The 25487-nt window shown below is 39.7% G+C and overlaps 1 protein-coding gene across 1 annotated transcript; it reads right to left on the reverse strand.

Moving 5' to 3' along the window:
• Positions 1-11655: 11655 nt before the first annotated feature.
• On the reverse strand, positions 11656-21046 carry stx10 (syntaxin 10). Its single transcript, XM_004084216.4, has 9 exons — positions 20940-21046; positions 20480-20555; positions 19069-19162; positions 18234-18328; positions 17028-17090; positions 16842-16943; positions 16219-16325; positions 15005-15099; positions 11656-12744 (listed from the first exon to the last, which is right to left on the reverse strand). The coding sequence occupies exons 1-9, from the start codon at positions 20972-20974 to the stop codon at positions 12668-12670; spliced, it is 744 nt and encodes a 247-aa protein (XP_004084264.2). The 5' UTR covers positions 20975-21046; the 3' UTR covers positions 11656-12667.
• Positions 21047-25487: the final 4441 nt, after the last annotated feature.

Here is a 25487-nt window from a genome sequence, read left to right on the forward strand (position 1 = left end):
GCCAGACGAGCGGTTGAATTCTAAAAAATCCAGATTCTTTTTCTCTCTCAGTGAGTGAATAAAAAAACGACCTTCAGAGCGTGTCTGTATATCAGCTAAGCCCCGCCGCTGAAAGGCTTTGTGCTCCTGCTCAGTTTGAGGTTGAAGGCTTTTGCTTTAGTCTCGATACATTTAAAGGCAGCAACCGTTTCACCAGCAGATTCATCTTATCCACCTTTCAGAGGGATCCTTGCAGGTTTTGGTAAAACTTTTGGATTAAGTGTTTTTCCTACTTAAATTATTTTTTTAAGTTATAATATCAACAATGTCAGCAGCTGGTTAATTTTTCTTTTATTTATGCCAACTTTCTATTTCCTTTTGGTCCTTGGTAACAGAACTTTTTAGTGAATTTGCTTTTCTTTTAAAAGTGTTCAAATGTGTAAACACTTAGTGACTGACAGGCTCTTTGAGTTCTAAAGGGAACGCATTGTTCTTATATTTTACAGAGCATCATGCTGCTTTGATGTTATTTAACTCCATTCCTAATGAGAACGGCTCTCCTAAATTTTAGACTGCAGCGGTTTCTTAAAAAAAAGGAAAAAGAGGATTTTCATTTTTATGAACCCTACACACATAGTTGGTTTCCAGCAGCAACATCTTCAGGTGTGAAATATTTAGTGAACCTCCATCAAACACTGAACAAAAATGTCGTTCTCAGTATTCTGAACCCAAAAGGAAGCTGGCAGTATTATTATTCATGTTTCCTTTTCTTATAGAGGAAATGTTAAGCACCTTATTGTCCGTGGAGTCAAATCAGGCTTCATGAATTGAAAGGCGATTTGTTTCATATCAAAGCTATTGTTGTGACGGATATTTTCTTGCCGCCTCCCCTTCATAAAACGAGCAGAAGAGTCGTTGCAAAACTACCCAAAAATGCACTCTGTGGCTCCTAAATTCTCCTGCTGTGTGAAATAAACAGAGATTTCCTGTGGGATAATGGCTTCGATTTTCTAGTTTGGCTCTTGTTCAGTGACTGATGGAAATTGGATATTAATGTTGCAGGTTCTGTCTAATTTCATGAGAATTCGGGGTTCCGTGTTGCAGGAACTGTTGCATGACGAAGAAGAGTAAAAAGAAAATTATTGAGAAATGGAACCATTTTTGTTGAGATGGTGGTGATGTCTGCAGTCACCTTAGATGCCTGATTGGTTTTCTCAAGCACACACTTCTGCATTTCTTCATCCTGAGCCTCTTCAGTTGAGGTCTTCTCTTTGCAGACTGTAGCTGCTTGGTGGTGGAGTGTTGGGAAAACTCCTGTTTGCTAGGAAGAATGTCACACCTGGGAATGGACACTCCCACAGTTCCTGAAGATTCATGGGATTAGACAATGAGGAGGGGGGAAACAGGCAATAAGAAGGGGTGGGGTGTATTATCTGTGCTTTGCATAGGAGCATTGTCTCATGAGAATAAAATCTGCAGGAGGAAGGGGCGGGAGCTCAAGCACTTGGGTAATTTAGTGTGAGCCAATACACGCACACATGCATGTGTTTGTGCGTTTTGGAGGTATTTGTTGAATCTGTGTGTGAATGGGGTTGCATTTGAATGCATATTAATGTATGCCTGCATTTTATTTCTCTTCTTCTCTCGTCTCCCTTCATCTCCATTTATGCCATGGTAATGCCTGCCCCCTCCCCAGAAAGAGAGAGCTTTGGACGGTGTGTGTGTTTTGCGTAGACCCGTGCCAGGCTTGGGCTGTGTCTGGATCTATGTGCTGCATACGTGTGTGTCTGGCTGGATGCAGTCACTGCGCATGTGTGCGACTGTGTGGGTGGTAGGGGTGCTCAGCTCCAATAGGTCTGCACATATCTGTGAGTGTGTGCGTGCATGTGTGAATAAGTGGGCGGTATGTACACAGAGGTTTAGATGAGTGGCTATTTGATTTTTTTCTTTGTTTGTTTTGTTAGCTTGCCAAGAGAGCAGTATACTTTTCTGCTCACACACACATCTGCATTTCCACAGTTACAAACTGTGCTGAAGTCGTTCAACCATGAAAGACTTGGTGTCATTTAACAAACCACAATTACAAATTTCTCCTTTATGATCACTTTTCAAACAGTTGGTACTTTAGTGTTTTGAAAAGGACGCTACCAAACGTCACTACCCAGTTCAAGTCCCTGATTGATTGACGTTCAATTGGTTTAACTTTCAATGGCTGTGCTTTTGTAAGTAGAGCCCAAAAATGGAGCTAGAAACTTGCGTAGCGACGCGTGAACGCGAGGGTTGTGAAGCCTGAAACCAGTGTTTACATAAGTGGTCTGTTGAACGCACATTTCCGAGCCGGGTGTGAACGCAGCATAAGTCGCAGTCCTGCCTGGGACAGCAGCAGTCAGGACTTCCACTCACTTCTCTGTCACCTTTCTTTGTTTCTTCCTCTTTGTTTACATCTCTGTCTGCTTTACCTTTCCTTCCCAAAGCCACACACGTCTGTCTGTCATTTGCCTTCAGCGCACACACATATACACAAACACACACATACACAGGAAAAGGAGCTAAACACTGACAGTCCCTTGTTGCTTCATTACACCAACCGTCATTTTCCATGCACTGCTGTTTCATTTCTGTCTCAGCTCCATTTTCTCCACAGAATGCAAATGCCTGCCGAACTCTGCGCACTCTACGTCTTCATCCTCTGAGTATGTGTGAGTGTGTGTTTGTGTACTGTCTGCGACAGTGGCTGAGGCTGCCAAATATGCTCATACCTGTGTGTGTGTTTGCCATTTGAATGCAAATATGAATGTCTTTGGGTTTGGGGACATCTGACCATCAGAGTGTGTTTTGCACGCGTGTGTGTGTGTGTGTGTGTGTACTCCCTGCACATTTTATAATCGACTATTGATGAGGAAGCTCTGTCTGTCCCTGTTTTCTTCTGTCTGCTGTGGCCGACCAATCAGAAAGCCCACGTGACAGACGCAGCCAATCATGAGGTGAATGTTAAAACAAGTAAGCAATGCTTTTAGAAAAGAATTCTAATTATCTTTGACTTGTGCGATGAGGAGGAGGAGGAGGTGCTGCTGTTCCTGACGAGATGTTTGTTAAGGATCTGGCAGAACAGACGAGGCGTTGCAGCATTCTGCTGTCACACCAGCGATGCTTCACTCCAGACAAAGACACGAGGATGAGAGGCAGGAGAAGACACTAATGACAGAGAGGAGGAAGACGAGGAGGAGGAGGAGGATGGGGTTTTCTGCTTCTAAAACAAAAAGCTTGTTTGCCTTTAGAGTATATCACCCTACAAAGCGACAAGGTTCAGGATGTGTGTGTGTCGAATAAATAATTAAAGCTGAAATCCTCTAAGGAAAGTCAAGTGAAACATCAGAGAGGATATTTGATTGATGTCTGAGATTAGGAAGAGGCTTTTTCTTCCACATGGGTTCGGGCTTTTGGATAGAGAATTGTTGAGGTGGATCTTTAACCGGTTTTAAGGCAGAATTGCACTGATAGTTTCTGCAACATGATCGAAAGGTTTCCCGTCTCTTCAGACACTGCGATGCTTCACATCCGCAAAAGCAAAGAAATTAAAAGTGTACATCCGATCTCCCATCATCCAGACTGCAAAATTCTCCCATTTCACTTAACGGGAGAGGAGAACCCATTGACTGTATACGCCGGGGGTGTCAAACTCATTTTCAGCGAGGGCCACATCAGGATAGTGGCTGTCCTCAAAGGGCCAGATACAAGTTATACATGTAACTGTAATGAAAAGTAAATGTAACTACTCCTTAATGTTAATTAACTCATTATTTATTCATTATAACCTTTTAAAGTGACAATTACAGTTGCGTAAAAAAAACATGTTTGCTTGTTACTTTAGCATAAATCCTTTAACATTTGATTCTGACAGGTTAGGTTATATGGACAGTGTTTAAGTTCTGATGTATAGTTGCCCAATCCAATATTTCAAGTCAGATTCCACCTAGAAATGAATAAATACACAACAATTTTTATTTGAAGAAATTAAAAACTTGTATGCTTTCACGGCCCACATAAAATGACATTGAGGGCCACATTTGGTCCCCGGGCCTTGAGTTTGACACGTGTGGTATACGCGAACTGGACTGAGAGATGTAACCTATGAAAAACGACTTCCTTCTGACTCCAGTAAAATGATGTCAATTCAGTGGCAATTTTTTAGTAGTACCGATGTCGCAATATTGAAAGCGGACAGCATCAGTAAACAATGATTGGTTAATCAGGAGTGGGCTTGTTGGAAGTTCACACGCCTGCCATTTTAAAGCAGGCTCAGGAGAATCCATCAATCAAGCATTTTAAATGTCCAACGTGAGACCACATGTTTTTATTTAGACACCTGATTGGTCAGTTTTTAACTTAAATTATTTGCACTAGAGAAAACAATTTAACGGGAAAAAAATAGGATTAGCTAGAACAAAAAATGCATCAGATCAGGAATGTTTATTCTGATAAATAAAACAAGTAAATGCAGTTTCTTTCTCTATAGAAGTCGATGGGATTTTGGCCTTTTGTGACCAGCAGGTACTTTCTGTTTGGAACGTGTGCGTGTGGGGGGGGGGGGGGGGGGGGCACTCAGCTCAGTTCTCGTATACAGTCAATGAGGAACCATTGCAGATGAACACAAGACGACCCCGTCTTGGTGCTTGATCGGTGCTTCTGTGATCTGTAAATATTTGCCTGTTTCCTTTTGGGATGCTGAACAGAAGTTTATAACTGGTTAAACAATCAAAAGCAAAGAAAGTGCAGAAGAGTTCACCTCACACACCAAGCAGCTTAGAACAAGTGTCTTCAGTTCCTTCGCTTTGCAATAAAAGCTGATCGTGGCGCAAAAATGTTATATGTTAAATATGCTCAAAGCTATGATGATTCCAGAGATGAGTCCAGAAAACGTAAAGCATATAAATAACGACAAACTTCTTTTCCAAACAAGTCGATCATGTGATGGAGCCCATGCTCTGACACCCCCACCCCCCCACCCCCCCACGCACACACACACACACACAAGCTCTGGACCTGTTCAGACTGGTCAATGTTTGCTGTTGTTTGTCTTATTTCTAACTTTGTTGCTTCAAATTCAACTTTTTTTTGTTCACTTTCTAATTTACTGTAGTTCTTGAAAGTCATTTTAAAGGAAATCTACTAACAATGAACATGTTTTAGAGCTGCCAGGCTGAGAGAGAATGGTGTTAGGAAAAGAAAAGCTTTGAGGTGCTGTGGGTGGGCGGGGGGGACACATGTTTGGTTTCTCCTGAACTGTAGCTGCTGGCAGGACAGAAGGCCGGCTGAAACGTGGATGGAAGACGCTCGCAGGCTGAGCGTGGCTGAGCGTGGCTGAGCGTGGCTGAGCGTAGCTGAGCGTAGATGGGTGAATATAGGACACAGTGCATTGCGTTTTAACAATTTTTAACATGGAAAAAATATTTAAATGTATGTTTTTATAACCCATCCAAGTTTACATTTTCAGAATACAGTGTATTAAAAATAGTCTTTGTACATTTATAAACTTTGGAAAATCGTCATATGTGGCATTTACACACACAAAAAAAAGTAGTGAGCATGGTGTTCGCATTGCTTATAAAATCCAGGGCACTGGATATTCCCACAGTATATCATTTTTTAGCAGTTAGGGAGTACGGAAGGAATGTAGACATAGCCCTTAGTTGTTTTTTTTTTTAAATAGCTGCTTTTTATCTCTTTTGTTTTTCTGTCCAAACGCCAACTAGTGGCTCAATGCGGTTACTGCAGCTGGTGGTGGATGACAGTTTAACTAGGTGGAAGAATCTATTCTAAGGAGAATAATCTGAACCTCAAACGCTGTATTCAGCCTCCAGAACATCCACACCTCTGCTGCCCATAAGACCCAGTCAAAAACTGCTGACTCAGCTTCCAAAAGAAGAGAGCCACTGCACTATGTGTGTTTTGATCCTCCATCCATGACTCAGCTTGTCTTACATGTGATTCCTGCTGATCCACAGAAAGCGCAGAGGTGGCCGGTGGGAGGGTGGGTGGGGTAAATAGGGGTATATAACACAAAAAGCACCTTTTGGGCTGTGAGGCCAAAGCCTGCTGCACCTTTCTGAGCACACTAACTATGTTACTCTGTCACTCTGTGCTTTGGATGTCGGCACCAGAAGTGGATTTCTTTATTATTTCTATCATGGATATTTTTTTTTGTACTGTTGTTGCCTTTTTTTCTATTTTATCAATGATACAAGCTGTTTACTGTAGGAAATATGAGGCTGAACCCATCAATCTGTCTTCCCCTATGTGTGAGGGGGGATGGGGGGCTGACCATGGCAGGGCTCCTACGTGGAGCAGACAACTGACAACAAACGACAAAATGGAGGTTAAAGTTCTCACCTGAACCCGAGCGTGTGGATTTCTCCTGTATGGAGGGCAGTTCCACGTACTCTGGCGGAGCCTTACAGCCTTCCTCCACCTCTTCCTCCTCACCTCCCCCCAGCCTCCATGAACCGCTTAAACTTCAGGGGCTGATCTTTCTGCTGTTTTTATATCCAGAAAACTGTTTCCAAATCCCTACACACCAGAGACAACACACACACATGCATTTGTGTGGAAACTAACCTCTGAGACGGAAGCGTGCATCCACACCTGCACTGCAGGATGTGCGTGCACCTTTATGCAGTCACTGAAAAAAAACAATTACCAGTTTACCTCGGGAGCTCTCAGCCATAAAATACCTGAATTGGCCGCAAATATCTGGAGCAGCCTTCTGAGCTGCTGAAGCTGCACGGCAGCAGCTGCAAGGAGTTCGGAGTTTCTTCCCTCTTTCTTTACGGACCCTCAGCTGAGCGCTTGCAGGCCATTTAAATACACAGTGCAGGTTTTTTTTACACAAGCCGAGAGTCCACGTCAACAGTCTTACCTCAGATTCATGGGGGGGCGGGGCTTTCACATTGTCATTAGCGCCTGTTTAGCGACTATTTTACTTTCTTGTCTCTGGTGTTGTTGGGTAAAAAGAAATCACCCCGCAGAAGTCTGTTCGTTTTTCACTATAAATATATAAATATATCAAATGTACATTAAGAAATAGAGGCACTATGAAAGATTGTTAGATGTGCACTTGCAGCATGAGCTATTATCCTTTATTATTCTCCATAGACCAGAAAAAGGAAAACTAACAGCTTTTGAACATTATAAAAACAGAAAAAATCCTAATAAGGCAGTAGCATCTACTGTTGAAAGAGAATAACAACATCACCCCTACAAACACACCGCATACCTCTAACCAAACCTTGTCCCATCCAGTCTCCCCCTGCCCTGCCCCATGCCAGTGTTTCCCTCATGTGTTCTAAGTGCCAATAACTATGTGAATTCCTAACTGTGACCCAGTAATAAGGTGATTGCACATAAACTACTGTAAAGAGAAAAAGAAACCAGACTGATTCAAATTTAGGGGGAAAAACTCGGAATATCTTAATAAAAAGTTTGTAACAAAGATTTTGGTCTGTTCTTTTTTTGTTTGGAAAAGTTACCCACAGGTTGTACGCATTACCCAATGACTGTATACGACAACTGGAAGGAAGAGCAGTCACGTTTTTTTTAGTTTGGTGCAACTTGTATGTGATTTTTCAAAAATACATAGGTTCATGTGTTCGTTATTTTTTTCACTGACAATCACTAGAGGGTGTTGTCGGTGTGTGAATCATTTATTTGCTACTGACAGCAACACAGAGGAAGCGCCACACTCAGCTGAATTGTTTTCAAACTGACGCAGACGATGAGAATGGATTTAGCGATTTTAAAGTGATGCCAAGAGTTTATTCGACTTGTTAGCATGTTCTTTATTTTATGATTATATAAATAATTGTTTACTAAAGTACTAGATTCCTCCTATGTTTCATGAAGCTAAATATAATTATGGCAGTGAAGCATGTAGATATTCAGTCAATTATTGTTTATTCCGTTACTATGATTTGTCTTTCAAGATCAAATGTCCGTTTTGGTCACATATTTTGCTAAATAAATTTATCTCAAAAGTGCGTCTTATAAATGATCCCCCCCCCCCTCCCCCTCATTATTAGGCTTTTATTTGGCGTCTATGATTTATACTCCAGAGCAAGTTGTAGTCCAGCTGGTTTCAAGAAAATCCCATAGACTTCTTATGAGAAATAAGTCAGTCATTTTATTTGTCAGAACAATTCTTGATCTGCTACCTTTTTTTTAACATGTTCTTGCTAATCTTTTTTCTCTCCATATTTTTAAGTAGTGCAAGTTATTTTAGTTATAAACAGACCAATCAGATGCCTCAATAAAAGAATGTGGTCTTACATTGAGACATTTGATTGGCAGATTCTCCCAAAGCTTTCAAGTAGTAGAGGTGTGACCTTTCAACAAGCTCACTCCTGATTGGTGATAGTGATGACCATAGAGATAATAACTCAGCCTGACTCGGACGAAACACTGCTTACTCACAATTTCTGGCTTCAAATTTGGTTAAATCTGTACTGGGGAAAAATGGGGACCGAATTTACTTAATTTGGAACTGGAAGTAGGCCATTGGCCATGGGTGATGTCCCACTTGGTCTAGTTCTCTTACACAGTCATTGGGATTACCTCTGCCCGGTTTTATGCTCCTTTAGAAGACTTGAAGGGAAAAAAAAGATGTATTTTGTCTTCCCTGTACAGTGATACCCATCTTGAACGTCCAAACAGCTGATGGATTTTTGATCTCAGGGTCCAGGGAAGTGTCTCTGTCTCCAGTCTCCTAGAGCAGCCAGTCGTTGGGGGCACAAATGGGGCAGTTGGTGGTTCCAAAAATAAATAAATAACAAAGAAAAGCCTGCTTTTCCATGCCCTCAAGGTTATTTGCTTTACCAGAAAACACACACACACACAGAAAAATGTTTGCCAAGGCAACACACCTACAGGAGTAGCTCATCAAAAATTCGCCTAAGAGTTGTGGGTGGACCATTGGCGTGGAGTGAGCCTGACCTCATTTTCCACAACCTTTCGTTTAACCCTTGTGCTATCTTAGATGACCCCACCCTTACATTGATGTGTTCTCCCTACCATGATAAAGGTGGAAAGAATTCATGTAATCCATGGACACCAGTGAAGATCACAAATCATTGAAGAAAAAAGTTCAGAGCACTGTCCAGTGGGTCTAGATGACCCAACTCCCAATTTCAAAGTGCCTAGGATAGCACAAGGGTTACGCGCTCTAAGGCTAGCCCCTCACACCCCCAAGATTACTTTACCAGGACAACAAAAATGGTGAGCATTATCAGAGCCAACCTGCCATGGTTTTGAGCCAGATGCCAGCTCTGGTAAGGAAAATGAAGACATGCATGGATCTACTTGTCTGCAAGTGGATGCATCAGAATTGAGCGGAGCAGGGAGTTTGTGACCCACCCAGCCAGTGGCAGTTCTGGCATAAATGACGCCCTGGGCGAGCCACACCGGTTACCCAATTACGACTCAGAAGTTTACAATTGCGTATTATGGTTTAGTTTAATATGAATATAAAACAAAAAAAAGTTGAGGCTGGTACAAGTTTACAGCTTATAGGACTGTCGTGCAGCAGAGGGCGCTGTCTAGCGTTTAAAATGAAACTTTCAGATGACGAGGATGGAGATGTTCCGCTATTCATATTACAGAAAGGAAACACTGAATGATATTCCAACTGTGCTGCCCCCTGGAAAATGCTGCCCTGGGCGACCACCCATGTCGCCCATATCATAAACCGCCACTGCAACCAGCGTATTTTCTACATCACAAATAAGCTCTTTTTCAAACAGGGATGTTTTTCATCTGCTCCTGACTCACAACGATGTAACCCTTGTGCTATCCTAGGCATTTTAACGTTGGGAGTTGGGTCATCTAGACCCACTAGACAGTGCGCTGAACCTTTTTTCTTTGATGATTTGTGAACCTCACTGGTGTCCATGGATTACATGAAATCTTTCCACCTTTATCCATCTTTGTCATAGTAAAAAGAACACATCAATGTAAGGGTGGGGTCATCTAAGATAGCAGAAGGGTTTTAAATAAAATATACTTCAAAATGAAATTTTAAGCTGAATTTTCTCTAAATATGTTCTCCATCATCAGAAAAATGCCACGAGAACATTTTAAAATTATTTTTATGGGAGTGGGTCGTTAAAGGCCAAAGTCAGGCTTTAAAGTGCAGTGAGCAGTGACCTCCTGCCCCTGCTGCCAAACCTAACCTCAGTGGCGTTTTGGTGTGTCGGTCACTTGTTTACTGCCGTCAGGTTATTTTCAGAACTACTTACAGTTCCTCAACCTGCATTTCTGCACAGCTAAACTCAATCCTAATCTTAACTGCTGCTCTGAGAGACAGATGGGATACCCACTCAAAACGGTGGAGATGACAGTGGACTTCAGGAGGACCACCCCCCCCCCCCCACACACACACACACACACACTCACACACTCACAATTCTCAACACCACTGTCCCCCTCAACAGACTCACATAGGTTCTTAGGCTCCACCATCTCATGGGGCCTTAACCGGACCTCTCACATCGACTCATTCCGGAAAAAGGCTCAGCAGAGGTTGTACTTCCTGCGACAACTCAAGAAGTTCAACCTGCCTCAGGAGCTGCTGACCATCTTCTACACGGCAATAATCCTATCTGTCCTGACCACATCTATCACGGTCTGGTTTGGATCAGCTACCAGACATGACATGAACAGACTACAGAGAATCATCAGATCTACTCTTCCCTCCATTCAGGACCTGTACCGATCCAGGATCAGGAAGCGGGCTGGCAGAATTGCAAAGGACACCTCTCATCCTGGACACCACTTTTTCAGCCTCCTCCTGTCAGGGCGGCACTTTAGAACTATGCGCACCAAAACCACTCGCCACATGGACAGCTTCTTCCCCCGAGCTGTAACTCTAATGAACTCCTGACCACTCAAGAACACGGAACAAAACCACAGAAACTGTCACACCGTAACTGCTGTTGTATTTTTATTTAGTTATGTTTAAATATTCCTACATCTACCTCATAGTACTTTATTTTTATTATTTATCCTCTCTTGTCTAACTCCTTTACACTTTTTTATATCTTTCTAGTTTGCGCGAGAGCACAAGACACCAAAACCAAATTCCTTGTACATGCACTGTACTTGGCCAATAAAGCTGATTCTGATTTTGTTTTCAGGAGTGTACTGCAAGTAAGTCTCTCGTACACAAGTTGGTGCAGTATTTCTAATTAAAACCTGAACAAATAAAGACACAAGTCAAGAGTTTGTCTATTTAATCCTCAAGTTAAATTTGAAAAAACAAAACAAAATTGTACTATTAATTGAGAAAAGTCATGTAAAAAATTGTGTAATTTTGAGAGAATTTGTCCCTCCTTATTTTAGATAGTTATGGTACTTTTTTCTTTTTCGCAATAAAATTAGAGGGTATAAAATTGTAAGTGATGCCTAAAAATCCCCAGGACCTCTGTGTTAGTGCCTCTAAATTGTAAGACTTTGTATAGTCACTGAAAATATTTAAAAATCTGAATCCTGAAAAAAGTTTTCCTTGATTCCAGGCGTTGATCTGTATCTGAGATAATCAAAGAAAATTGAAAACTTTTTTGGTTTTATTTTGAGGGAGAAATAAAGTTTGAATCAAAGCAGATGGATTAAAAATAGACAGAGGCAAAGTAAAGTTTTTGCACAATAATATTTAAATAAACAAATGCATTTGGTAATTAATGTACAGCACTTTGATGCATGACGATACAAAGATATCACACAAAGCGTCCAGCAGAGGGCGCTGTGGGTTTAAACCTGGGCTCCACATGGAGTCATCTTGCCCAGCAACTATTCCTCCTCATTAGCTGAAGCTTCTCAATAAAAGAGGCAAAGCCATTCGCTCCAAGCCAAGGTTATCTGTCATCACCCAGTGAGAGCAACACAGCCCCGGCCAATGGTGTGCTCAGACATCTGCGGGGGCGTGAGGCCGCACGGCTGACGCGGAGCACCATCGGGGAACATTAAATGGTTTGTTTGGCAACTTTATACTTTCTCTTGTTGTTTTGCCCACTGCAGCTGTTTTTTTTTCTTTTACAAACAAAAACGTTGAATGGATCTGCAGCCCGTCGGCCAGCAGAGGCACCATCGTACCAAACCGATGCATCTTTCCAATACTGACCAATCATCAGCCTGCTGAACATTTCAAACAGTACAAAAATATATTTAAGGCAACAACCCTCCTGTGTTATTTCTGTTGATTGCAAAGATCTTTAGTTTTCTCGATTTAGTCCTAATGAATGCTGCTTTAAGAAATGGCAGGAAGCAGGTGGCAAAGGGTCTCCTCCAGGAGAACATAACATCACCACTTGATTTGATAAAAACCTACAGATCGGATTTGTTCGTTCCAAATCACATCTTCCCCCATCGCAATCCATCCTTTCTAAAAATAACGTACAAATAAAAAACAGGTAATACCGCGTGTGTCGCCCTCAAACTCCACTGCTTAGAGACCCCCACCCCCATTGGAACCAGATTAATTAAAAACAGAGAAGACAAGACCCCCTCTGCAGGATACCGGGCACTTCTCAGCATTAGGAACAGGAGTGACAAAAGGGGGGGGGCGGGGTGTTCTTCTTTGTGTCCATTCATCCTAATGAGGAGCAGTCTGTGAGCAAAGATGAGGTGTGCGAGGTCATCCACGTCACAGAGCGAAGAACAAGATGAGGACCACGATCATGATGGCCACCAGCACCCCGATGGCGCACCACTGTCTCCGACCTGAAGGGAGCAAGATATGAAGGGAAATATGTAACAAAAAGGACGAGCTTGTAGATTTGATCCGAGAACTTGTAAAATACAATGGGAGAACTTGCACATCAAAAATCTACATATGTGTAAAAATCTTCTGCTGTAAAGTCTGACAAACAAAATTACAACTGACAAATTCCCATTTGCATGCGTTCAGTTAGAGTCTCCACATTTGATCCATCCCCTGGAGGAACGGTGAGCAGCAGAAACAAACATAATCGCTGCTCTCAGGAATCATTTGGTGGTTTCACCCTAACTGTATCCATAATTCTAACCTTAACCCTTCCTCTGGGTTCGTGTATCCAAAAAAAAAAAGTCAGCACTGGCCACACGTATGTCGAAAATTACGCGTGAATAGACATTTTCTCTTTTTTTACTCTACACAACGGCTCGTGCGACCCTGGATTTTTTTGGAGCCGCAAAATTAATAAATCTGGTCACACATTAAGGCCCTGGAGACTTTACTGCACACCTAGTGATGAAGCATTGATCCATGACAGATCCTGCAATAACAATATTGAGACAATTTCACAAGAAACACCCAAAAAACAAAAGAAAGCTTTTTTCTTTTTTTCTTCTTTTTAATCGATTGTGTTTTCTGCACTACAATCGGCTTAAAAGCCTTCATTTAAAAAAACACCAACAACAGTGCGCCTTATAATCTGGAGCCGATTCATTGTGGTTGTGGTTATTTTGAGAGGCGCTCTGTCAAAATGTTTGGTTGGATGTTATTGTAAATATGCTAACGCGGCTAACGTGTAGTTTGGGACTGTGTTTTATTTTACGTGTTACAGTGATCCCTCGCTATAACGCAGTTTACTTTTCACGGTTTCACTACTTCACGGATTTGCATCGTGCATTGGGTTCTGTATTCTGATTGGCTAAAAAGTCACTGCTTCTTCTCTACCTGTGCGTCAATAACGTTGCAGTTTAATATGTACACATAAGTAAATCAGCTTGCCAAATTTCCATTACATACGTGCAAATTCTTTTGCAATTTCGAGTTTCTCTAAAACCCATAGAAAAAAGAGCGACAACAACTGCCCATCACTATGTTCTTCCCCCGAACAAACACAGCTGCACCGCGGGCTTCAAGGAGAAAACACTGCAGAGCGGAGTCAGGATGCAGCGGCTCAGTCTGAAGGGCAGTGAAATAGACCTGAGTCGCTATTTGTCCCACTGTACTTTGTATTTTTTTCATAATCATTTTTAATTTTCTCCCATTAAATCCAATTACTCGGGTTGCGGTGGGAGGGGCTAATCTCCGCAATTTCAAGCCTTCTGTTCACATTGATGATTAAAATAATTATTTGACAGTAAAGTACAGAAGTTATTTGTTGGAAAAAACGTTTCTAAAGTACTGTGATTTGTGAAACAAATGCTTGAGCCTGTAAAATGGTTTGTTCTTTCTTTTCAATAATAGAGTATTTAATTATATAATAATTGTAAAAAAAATAAATGTTTCTACTTCATGGATTTTGCCTATCACGGGTTCTTTTTGGAACGTAACCCCCGCGAAAAACAAAGGTTTACAGTACTAACAAGATTTGGAGTTCATGTAGTCACAGGAATATTTGCTTTATTGCTGTCGGCCTGTTTTTTTTTTATACATTGCAAACATTGTTAGGAGTTACAGGTATTTTAAATATGCAAATGCAGCTAACGTTTTTAGCATGGCTATTGTGTTGGACTGTTTTTTTCACTTGTTCCTACCAAGGTTAGGAGTTAGCGCAGTCACAGTAATGTTTATTATAGCGGTCTCCGTCTGTTTTATTACATGGTGCAAACAAGATTTGGAGCTACAGGTATTGTGAATACGCTAATGTGGCTAACATGTTGCGTGTCACAAACAAGTTCTAGAGTTAGTGTGAATGCAGTTAATAGTCTGACTGAATGATGAACATCTCGCCACGTTCACACCGAGCTCAGAAACGTCCGTTCAAGTGATCACTTCCAATGAAAAGTCCATGTCAAAGTCCATGCGTGTTTTTAATCCCATTTTCAGCCTCTATGTACAAAACACGTGGCCACTGAACAAGCGTGTGTACATCGCATAACTCTTCTGTCTTTTGTCTAAATTAGTCTTATTTTGGTGTGTGCCTTATATGTGACATAAGTTCAAAAATAGAACACGTGCAGAAAATCTAGTATCTATATTCAGCTTATCTTTGCTTTTAAAAATGATGTTTAACACAGATTATGCTGTAAAGTTCTGAGTCCATATACTCACTGCTGGTCATGTGAGACACCTTTTCCAGCTTCTTTAAGACAGAATCCATACGGGATGACGTCTGATCCATCTCGTCTCCAAAATCGTTTAACATGCTAAAACAATGGAGACAAGAAACAGATTTAGACAATGTAAATGGTCCTCAATAATACATGAATAGGAATAACATGGGAGGAGAGGAGAAACTTTTATTCTGTCTGCAGAACAACTGGCTTGGCTTAAAAGACCTACTGCCATAAAAATTGTGTATTTGTTGTTTTTGATATGCTCTTGTGGAATTTTTCTGATGATGAAGGGCATATATCAAGAAAATTAAGCGTAAAATTGCATTGCTGAGTATTTCTTTATTCAAATCATTGTGAATCAGGAGCAGTGAAAAAATGCAGTTAGAAAAAGAGCTTATTTGTTATGTAGAAAATATGGTGGTGGAGCCACAAGCTCCCTGCTCCGCCCCATTCTGATGCATCCACTTGCAGACAAACAGATCCATGAACGGCTTTGTTTTCCTCGTCCGAGCTGGCATCTAGCTCAAAACTGTACTGCTGGATAGCTCTAAAATTGCTTGCCATTTTTTTTCAGTGGTAGGCCGTCAGGGCCTTCTCTGAAGGCCTAAAAAATATCTGAATCATGTGTTAATAATGTTTTGTCCCTTAAATATTTATTAAATATTCATTAAATAATTCCAAATGGTCTGTCCATTCTCTTTTATTGTGTTTATGTTGGTTATGCTGCTTCCAGACAGACGTATTTTCATACTGGAGCATTTAACCAACCACACATCAGCTGTCCTTTGTTGCCAGGCAGGTCAGAGCTAAAAGAGGCCTTCACCATGAGTTCTGATGGACTTCCAATGCAAAATCAATGTCAGTCATTCATTTCTTTCAACCAATCAGGTTTTGATTTGGTGTAGGGCCTTCTAGCAGGGCCTTCTAGCAGGCTTAGACAACGTAATAGTATTTAGACCTTGTGATTGGACAGAAGTTTCAGGACGTTACATGCAGCCTTGCCCAGTTTTACATAGATCCGCAGAGAACTTTTTGATCTGTCTCAGTTAAAAACAGAGCTGACTGTAATGTTCGCCATGGTTGATTTTGGATGGATGATGATTTTCAAAATGTTGTCATTTTCTCAAAGGAAGCTTCAGTCAGTTCTCATCTTTTTTAGGAGGAAACAGTGAATCAGCTTCTTAGAAGTGTGAACATAAATAAACTCACACAGCCTGCTCGTCCAGCTCGTCTCCAATCCGTCCGGACATGTCTTTGAGGACACGGATGCTTCCCGACACCAAATCCAGCTGCTCATCCTGCTCCTGCATGATCAGCTGCACACAGTCACACTGTTACTGGGGAAACTAACTCCAACAACCCCGCAGCGCAGGAGCCGCAGCTTTTTAAGTTGAAGCTGGTAGTACAAAAACAACTCAAAAGGCAAAAAAAAATAATATATTTTATATTTATGAGGTTAAAAAATGTTCTTCTTTTCCATCCAAAACCACAACATGACACAGTGTATGATGTCACAGTTACATTACGCAACACAGCTGTCAACCCACAATGCAGTGAGGAAAATCAAGAGCTCCAACACTTTCAGAAGCCTCCACACCAGACGAAGATCTAGATTCTACCGATCAGTCTCCAGGTGACTTTTGATTCAATTCCTGTTTGGTTTACCAACATGACACTCTTGTTTTCTGACTTTAAATAGATTCTGAGTTGACAAAAGTGCTGTGAATTCCCCCAAATCCCCACTTCCACTCACAGCTTCCTGTCTACTAACCACCAAAACCTGCTGTGCTCTTCTGCTCTACCGCTACCGCTCCTTCTCTCCACCCGTCTACCTGCTGCTGCTCCTGCTGCTCCTGGATATATCTGGAGTTTGCAGAAACCAGGTGAGCCTCCAGCCCTGTGGACCTGTCCGGGCCTGTTGAAGTCAGAAGAGCCTGGACAAAGACATCACACACTTAAGAGACATCTACTCAGAGGGTTGTGTTTAGATTGACCTTTGTGTTCAAGCGTTCACTGACCTGCCGGTTCTTTTTCTCTGCCTGAGCCACAGCAGACGGGCTGGACAGCTGATCTTTCATTTCCTACACACACAAACAGTTTTAATCCCGTCATTTTCCAGAAGCTGATTAATAGTGGGCATGTGGAAACTGTTACTGCTGTGCCAAAAACCGAAGACAAACGTCCTGATAGATTTTTGCTCCCGCTGGGTAGAACTCTTTCTCTGCTTTGGATGATTCACTTGCCCTATTTTAAGAACAGTGCAGCGGCTGGGTCACGAAAGAAATATATTTATGTTTTTTCAAAGAAAAGCCTGAGCTCAAAGGGCTAATGGGTGTCCAGGACAAAAACAGACAGAGCGGACTTTATTCAGCTGCTTTAGATTAGCTTTGGTTAATTAAAATGAAAAAGATCAAAGCACAGGCATTAAGACGTTTCATTTCATGTTTAAGAAGGCTTTGGAAAAGAAAGAAAATTGAAAAAAAAAAGAAAATCGGTATTTCCACAGTAGGCTCTGCTGCTGAACGCTCACCTGAAATGCTTTTATTGTAAGATCACATTGATTTATATTGTTGGTGAAGCTTCACTACAAACACGATCACTGCTAAGTTGAAGCATTTATCACACATTTACACATAGGAAACTGTAAATAATTGAATCTTAAACCAAATGTTACACAGCCACCATTTAAAAAAAATACCTGAAGGCAGACTTGTCTGTGAAACATACAGGCTCCCTTTCTATATGGTGGTTCAGCCTTTGGGGATTTTTCACTGCAATTTTGCATGTTTTTTTTTTAAACAGCCCACTGTGTTCTGTGTCCTGACTGCTAGCAGACCTTGTCAATCAATTTTCTCTGTGCCATGTCTGCTGTAAAGAATTTGTTTAAATTGCAAAACCTATCAAAATCTTCTAACATGATCAGATTTTTGTTTTTATTCTTTAATACTGGACTTATTTTTCTAGGAAGGTTTGAGCTTTGGGAGTTTAAACGAGAGAGAAAAGTGTGAAAATGTTCATGTCTCTAAGAGAAAAGTGGATCAAGTGTATAGGAAGAGGTTTTACCGTCTTAAAAATGATTTAATTGTACTTTGCAAGTTTTAGTTTATTTTGAAAACGTAACCACTGCGATAAGTGAGGGAACACTTTAGTTACATTTTTTTTCACAATTAAATTCCTGAGACGTGCAGAAAAATAAAATGTTAAATTTAAACAGCTGAGATTACCTGGACAGATGTTCTGGTTCGTTCCACAAAGTCTCTCCGTTCCTGGAGCTCATATTCACCCAACCGGAACTTTCCTGGGTTGGACTCTACGATGCCTGAGCTGGTCAAGGAAGAATTCAACATTTGAAAAAAAACTAAAACAATTTTTTAAAAATGTAATGTACTAAATTTTGTTTCTTGTAAAAAAACAAAATTAAAAACTTGGAAACATGTCTCCTTCATAGGAGTAATAAATGTAGACAACTTGATGGATTAACTGTTGATTTGTTTCACAAGATGACAAAAACTACTGTAGAACATTAAAGACTATCCTTCAACACAGAGAAACAGAGGGTTATTTAGCTCCATTTGATGCTAGTTGACCTACAATAACGTTTAAAGATCCACTCCCATGAAAATGGTGTTTCTGTTTTTAACAATTTTTCTCATGATTGAGGACATAGAAAAAGAAAATAAAGCTTCAAATTGCATTTCAGAGTATTTCTTAATTCAAATGGTTGTAAGATTGGAGCAGACGAAAAAAATGCAGTTTGAAAAAGAAGCTTGTGTGTTACAAAGAAAATCCGTTGGTGGGGTAACAAGCTCCCTGCTCCGAGCTCTCAGCGACGAGGAGAGAAACGAGGGGGCATGGTTGCTCCGCACCTACAGTTCTGCCAAATTTCTGATGAACTCCTGCCGCTCTGAAGAAACACTGTCCTAGAAAACAACTGTTTTTTTTCATATTTTGGCTAAAAACATCATGATCATAGTTAAAACTCCACTGGAAACGCTTTGAAAATAGATCAAAAGATGATTGGAGTGGGGCGTTAAAGAGTTGTCTGTGCATAAAGGATACTGATGGTTTCACTGAGGTCCTCCAGATCCCAGTCTATGGCCCTCAGACAGTTTCTCAGCTCATTGGCACTCCAATCCAGCTCATCTCGACTCACCTGAGATGACAAGGAAAGTACGACGTAGGTTAAAACACTTCAAATTAAGAAAATAAAGGTTAAGTTTTACAAAAAATAAAGGCTTTTTTTCATTAAAGCTGTTTATTTAAGTGTATGGAGTCAAATCTTTGAGACTCTGAGGAATTCTGGTTGACACAGTAACCAAAGGAAATTCAAGACAGCAGTTAAAATCCCAACTTTAGCTTGGGATTCCTGTAAACCAGGAGTCTGCAACCTTTAACACACAAAGAGCCATTTGATTTAATTTCTTATTAAAAAAAACCCAGCGAGATACGCAAATTCCCACTTCAATTTTAGAAAAATATAACGTATTTTTGCTTTTGTGGCCATTAAGCCATTCATTTGTAGCTTTAAAATATTTACAATAATTGAACAATAACAGTACTGTTTTTTTCAATGTAAAACATCTTTCATTTCTTTTGTTTTTTACAGCAGCACATAAAAATTCCTTTCAAAATAAAATAAACCTTGTGTCAAATAAGATCCTCTTGCTGCAGCAGATTAATTTGAATAAAAATGCACGAAAGTCAAGTCAATGATGACATTTTCTGTCATTATGACTTATTTTCTTATCAGTTATAGCCTTGACCACTTTGGTGGAGAATCCAATTAAAAATTAACTACACGTGTAAATGCAATCATATGCTTTAAAAACGCCTCTGTACAGCAACTACACACTGTTGTGCAGCAGTAGATAAGAAAATGTGCTTTAAGAATATTCTAAAAATAAATCCCCTAAAAACGTAGCGCACTAAAACAACACAGACAACACACACGGGATGGCAACGAAAAATGATCAAACCATCATAACAGTCCAATGTGTGGAAACACTTTGAATTTTGCAAAGACATGTGACCATACAGTGTGGTAGAATTTTCTAATAATGTTCTGTTTGGATTATTTTGATGTGGAAAAACAGCAGTGGGCGGAATTTTATCAAACTAAAATGTGAATTGATTACATATTAATTCTGGTTTACTTGTTTGTTTGTACACATATTAAATTTACACTTAATTATCTTGTAAGGAAAACAACAAATCTGAAAAACCTCACCTGCACTGTTCAGTACCCAGTTATTTATCTCTGAGTCACGATGACTGAATTAATTTGGGTAAAGATGTCCTGGATTGATTTTAGATCAGTGAATCAAATCGAATCGAATTGTTCATATTGATTATTGAATTGTATCGTTAGCCACAAATTAAAATATCAATCGAATAGTTGTTGAAATGAATTGTTACACCCCTACTGTTGTTTGATGTTTATGTCTATGCCAAACAGTCTTTAAAGGCTCACTTGTGTCCCATCCTGCAACAGTTCTTCCCATCTATCAAACAGACTCCGGGCACGGGACAGCGCCTTCTGCACCTCCCTGAAGAGCAGAAAACAACAACAACAACACAAACAGTTATTTGTTCAATTAAAAACAGCTTCTTCGCTTCTCTTGTTCTCCTAGTTAAAATGACGCATTCCTTTGCGTCTCCTTATTCTGAAAGCAGCCTACGCGTTCAGTGAACGACCCCTTAATTCTCAGAACATTTTTCTCAAACATGAACACACTGACACTGACAGCCTGAACGCCTCTCCTCTCTTCACTCACTGTAGCATCGGTGCTACTTCGCTTTAACAGCGCTAACTTTCATAACTTTTCAAGAAGCACAAAAACATATTTTACATTTTTCTTTTTAAAAAAGTTACACATTTAACAACATTCTCAGGATAAAGTTGATTTTTGACTCGGTTTCTTTCAACTCACCCCTTCACAACGAAAAACGGGTCTTCTAGCGACATTTTGCTTCCTTCCTTGGTAGGCCGTGCGCCTGCGCATGTTTCTTGTAGCGTGATGACGTCATCTGGAACGTAAACACGACACAGGAAAAGTATTGTCTCTGAGGAAGAAATGACAAAGCGATAGGACCAAAACAAACAAACAGAAAAACAAAGAAACAAAAACCAACAACAAAATAAAACGGTGGAATCTGGTTATACCCGCGATAAAACGAATATGTAGGCTATGTCCCTATTTGACCTGGGGGGTATTCCAAAAAGCAGGTTATGTGAATTACCACGGTAGGTTTAGGCTAAGGAAAACGTATAACCTCAGCTTTCGGTTCCAAAACCAGAGGTATTTTAAGTGTATGCTTAGTTCCCATAGCAACTCATGCTCTGAACATAACCTGGGGCCTGTTGCACAAAAGTACGATAAGGGATTAAGCAGGGATATCTTGGTGATCCTGGCTCAATTGATCCTCAATCCGGTTGCACTAAAGCTGGATAGGGGGCAGGAGGATATGTTATGGTATAAATTACCATGGAGATTTATTCTGTGGAGCTAGCCTGCTCCAGACCAGGCTAAATTCCAGGATCTATTTAATCTCATCCCTAATGTCAGTCAGCAGTCGCCACAAATGGAAACCAATAGTTATTTCATTGCTCACTATACATTGTTATCACATATAACTAGACCCGCTGTCATTATTTAAACGTTCGTGATCATTAATTTCAATCATTTTGGATAAATAATGAGTTTTAGATGATGTTGCTATCATTAGATAATTTACAGTGTCCCATAGACTATAAGGCTATATATAAAATGATAGAATATTAGGGCCACAGAGGGAAAAAAAGACAAGTCATAATATTGTAACCAGTTGTTTTAAAGGAGGACAGTTGTTAAAATGACAGATGTGGGGCATTTCGTGAAATTGTCCTTCAGTATGGTTTCATAAACGAAGACATGCTGATGTGCCAGAATATGAAGTATCACATTTTCATAACTATCAAAACTGTAAAAAGAATATGTTGCTTTTCTGCAGAAAGAACCAGCCTCGTAAATTTATGACTTTATCCTTTTTGCCTTAGTGGGCCCTAGTACTCTGTCATATAAAATAATACACATTCCATTAAAATATGAAAACACAATGTGTAAAATTATGTTCCTTTATTGAATAAGGACAAAACAAAGCAGGTAAACTACACTCAAAAAAAGTTCACTTTGAATGAACATAAAAAAATTATGGAAATGATTTCCACATGATTAGACAGCGTTACTTGAACAAAAATGAATCATATTGGTCATACTTAATGTACTTAGGTTCAAACTAATAAGTTTAAGTTGATTCAATCTAACTACTGCAGTTGGACCCAACTTTAAATTAATATTGTTGCTCACTCTCAAAGGATAAAAGTTGATCCAACCTAGTTGAATCATTTCAATTGGTCACACCTCATTAAATTAAGTTTATTCAACTTAAATTTGTATGACTACCTAACACAATTTATGTTGATATAACTTAATTTTTTGCTTTCATTTTATTTATACATCTGACATTGATAAAGTTTCCCTAAGTTTCAACCAGTGGGTCTTTTAATTTTCACATCAAAGACATTAAATACGCAGTAATGTCCCACATCACAAGACAGGAGCTCAAATAACGCGAATTCTGTTTTAAGTTACATGAACAGTTTACCGCACAAGGGGTTTGGTCGTCATCCTCTCCCACACTCTAACTCATGGTGCAGAAAAGAAATAAACATATCAGTTTAAATCACTTGTTAAAACAGAGTAAAACAGCTAGACAATAAAACCCATGGACAAAAACTCACACATAGACCCCAATCTGCCCAGATAGACAAAGAAAATGGAACCCCACAATTCCTTGCGATTACTAATGTATCCAATTTAACAGTATCATATTTGGATCAACATGATTGAAATTAGTAACTTTTAAATGGATTATTTTTATGTACGATCGACATGATTCATTCACGTAAGATTTACAAACATAACATTTTCTGGTTGAAATGACAAGTTACATTTTCATAAAATTAATTGGCTGGTAATTTAATTAAAAAAAATCTTGAGTGTGCTTTATCACTGTGGTGGTGTTGCCTTTCTTCTTAATTATATCTTTTACCTCCTCGTATGCCTCCATGAGGATTTGTGCTTCCGACGGGGAAAGGTACGCGGCTCTAGTTGCCATGGTAAATCAGTTTATCTGTGATCTTCGGCGGGGTCTGTTTGAGTGAGCCGTGAGCGCGCACCTATCCAGGATTGGTTACACCTGGCTTGATGAATCCGTGTCTGCTCATCCTGGCTTGGTCTTTGTGCAACCAATTAAGCCTGGACGCACATGTTTTGGATTCATTGAGCTCAGGGGCCTGTTGCACGAAAGTAGAATTAAGACATCCGGGATAAATGACTGAGCTTTTTCATTTCATTTTTTATGCATTAAATACTTTTATTTCAATCCCTGAGCAAAAAGTAGCCCACTTAAGGATATTACAAGTACTCTTAGTCTATACTAAAAGTATTCAGTTAGTATACTTATACACGTATGGTCTGCAGTATACTTGCTATACTCAACCATTTAAAAAAATATACTTCAAGTCTACTACTTTTTGCCAAGGAATACTTTTCACTAAACATTTACCCGTCTCAACCATTTGTCTGAAGTTTCTGTGGAGTTTTTGTGTGTGCGTCTGTGTGCATGTGTGTGTGTGTGGGTGTGTGTGAGGTGGACCCCATCCTGTCCTGCCCAGCTCCTTTCCTGCCTGTTCTCCTCCAGTTTCCTCCTTCCCCTCCAGTTTCCTTTCATGGTGTCATGTGAAATTCCACAGCTCTAGTTTGAAACAAAATCTCTCTTAGACACACATTATTAGGGAGAGTGGGGAAGGGTTATTTTCTTTTTCTTTTAGACACATCGGTCAAAAAATAAATAACCAAAAAAGACAAGAAAGAGACGAGAATAAAAAAACACACAAAACAATGTTTTTCTTGCAAAATATTTATCTTTGTTTACTTAAACCATACTCCCAGATAATTATACCAAAAGGTCATTTTGGAGTTGTTCAAGATTGTAAAAAGGTAAAGTGAGGAAAGACTATCAGCTGAAATAAAGCTAGTGACACAAAATTTCATAAATATTATTCCATCTTTTTGGTTTCTCACTCTAACACTTAACACTAAAAATTACACATTATATTTTTGGCTTTCTACTTGAAATGTTGATAAAATGTATGAAATGTCTCTAACCATCACAGTTTATGTTTGTTGTCATAACTTGTTAGCAAAAGGATCTTTCAGGGGGTTATTCCAGAAAGCAGGTTATGCTAGCTCCCACGGTAAGTTTGAGGCTAAGGAAGTTGATAACCTCAGCTTTCGGTTCCAGAAATGGAGGTATGTTTCAGGGTAGGTCAAGTTGCCATGGCAACTCATGCTCTGAACATAACCTGGTCTGGAGCAGGTTTAGTTGAAGGTTACCTTTTACAGTGCCGTGTCCATTTGAAGATGATTTAGTGGATGAAGAAGCTCAGATACTTTTTCCACCATGAGAGGGTGATAAGACCACATATGGATGTTGGAAAAATAAACTTTTTTACTTTGATCTAACTTAATTATTTGCTTCAGTTAATATAATTAAAAATCTTTTTTTTGTTAAGTCAGTTTAAAAATAACAGGTAGTTTTCAGACAGTTATTTTGCTTTCATTCAAATTAATTCAATTAAACTTGTAGGTGTAACTTTGGTGCTGCTGTTAGATCAGCACCGCAAGGGATTGTGGGATATCATTCCCTTTGCCTGTCTGGACTGATTTGGGTTTAACTGTGGCTTTTTGACCAAATGTGTTTAGTTGTTTAGCTGTTTTACTGTGTTTTACCGTGTTATTTTGTCCTCTTTTACTCAAGTCTCTGCACCATGAGGGAGAGGGAGGGAGAGGATGATGAGTTTATATAGCACCCCTACAGTGAAGTCATACATTAACAATGTTGGACAATTCCTAAATGAATAACTGCACACATCACAAACTTTTTTGTTCTTTTTATTGTTATAAAAATGAGGATCTGCTGGCTCAAACTTAGACATATGAGAGTTCAAGAATTTTAATTCATTATGGTGGAAAAGAAATTACTTGAATTGGAGTAATATGACATTTAGTTAAATAAATATGTAAATTTGAGTTGTATTAACAACTACTGAGTTTTAATTACTTCTTATCAATAGAAGTAATTCATTTAAGTTGGCAAAATTGGATAAGTTATTTATATATATATATATATATATATATATATATATATATATATATATATATATATATATATATATATATATGCGTCACATGAAGATGGAAATAAGATCAAAAACTCATGCGTTTACTTTGTCTGTTCTTCTACTACAAGCAGAAACTCTTTCTTTTGATGATGCAGCCATGTTACTTTTTTGATGGACGTATAATCTTCATACGCCGTCATTAAATCCTCAGACTCCGTCTGAAGTATAGCGCTTTCTTTTTTTTCACCACGCG

The sequence above is a fragment of the Oryzias latipes genome, chromosome 1 (assembly GCF_002234675.1).
Source record: "Oryzias latipes chromosome 1, ASM223467v1".
Taxonomy (NCBI): domain Eukaryota; kingdom Metazoa; phylum Chordata; class Actinopteri; order Beloniformes; family Adrianichthyidae; genus Oryzias; species Oryzias latipes.

Coding starts and splice junctions, on each gene's coding strand:
- stx10 (XM_004084216.4), bottom strand. CDS start 20,974: ATGTCGCTAGAAGACCCGTTTTTCGTTGTGAAGGG. Junction 16,326..16,841: donor AGCAGCAGGAGCAGCAGCAG/GTAGACGGGTGG, acceptor GACTGTGTGCAG/CTGATCATGCAGGAGCAGGA. Junction 12,745..15,004: donor GGTGTCTCACATGACCAGCA/GTGAGTATATGG, acceptor TGCTCCCTTCAG/GTCGGAGACAGTGGTGCGCC.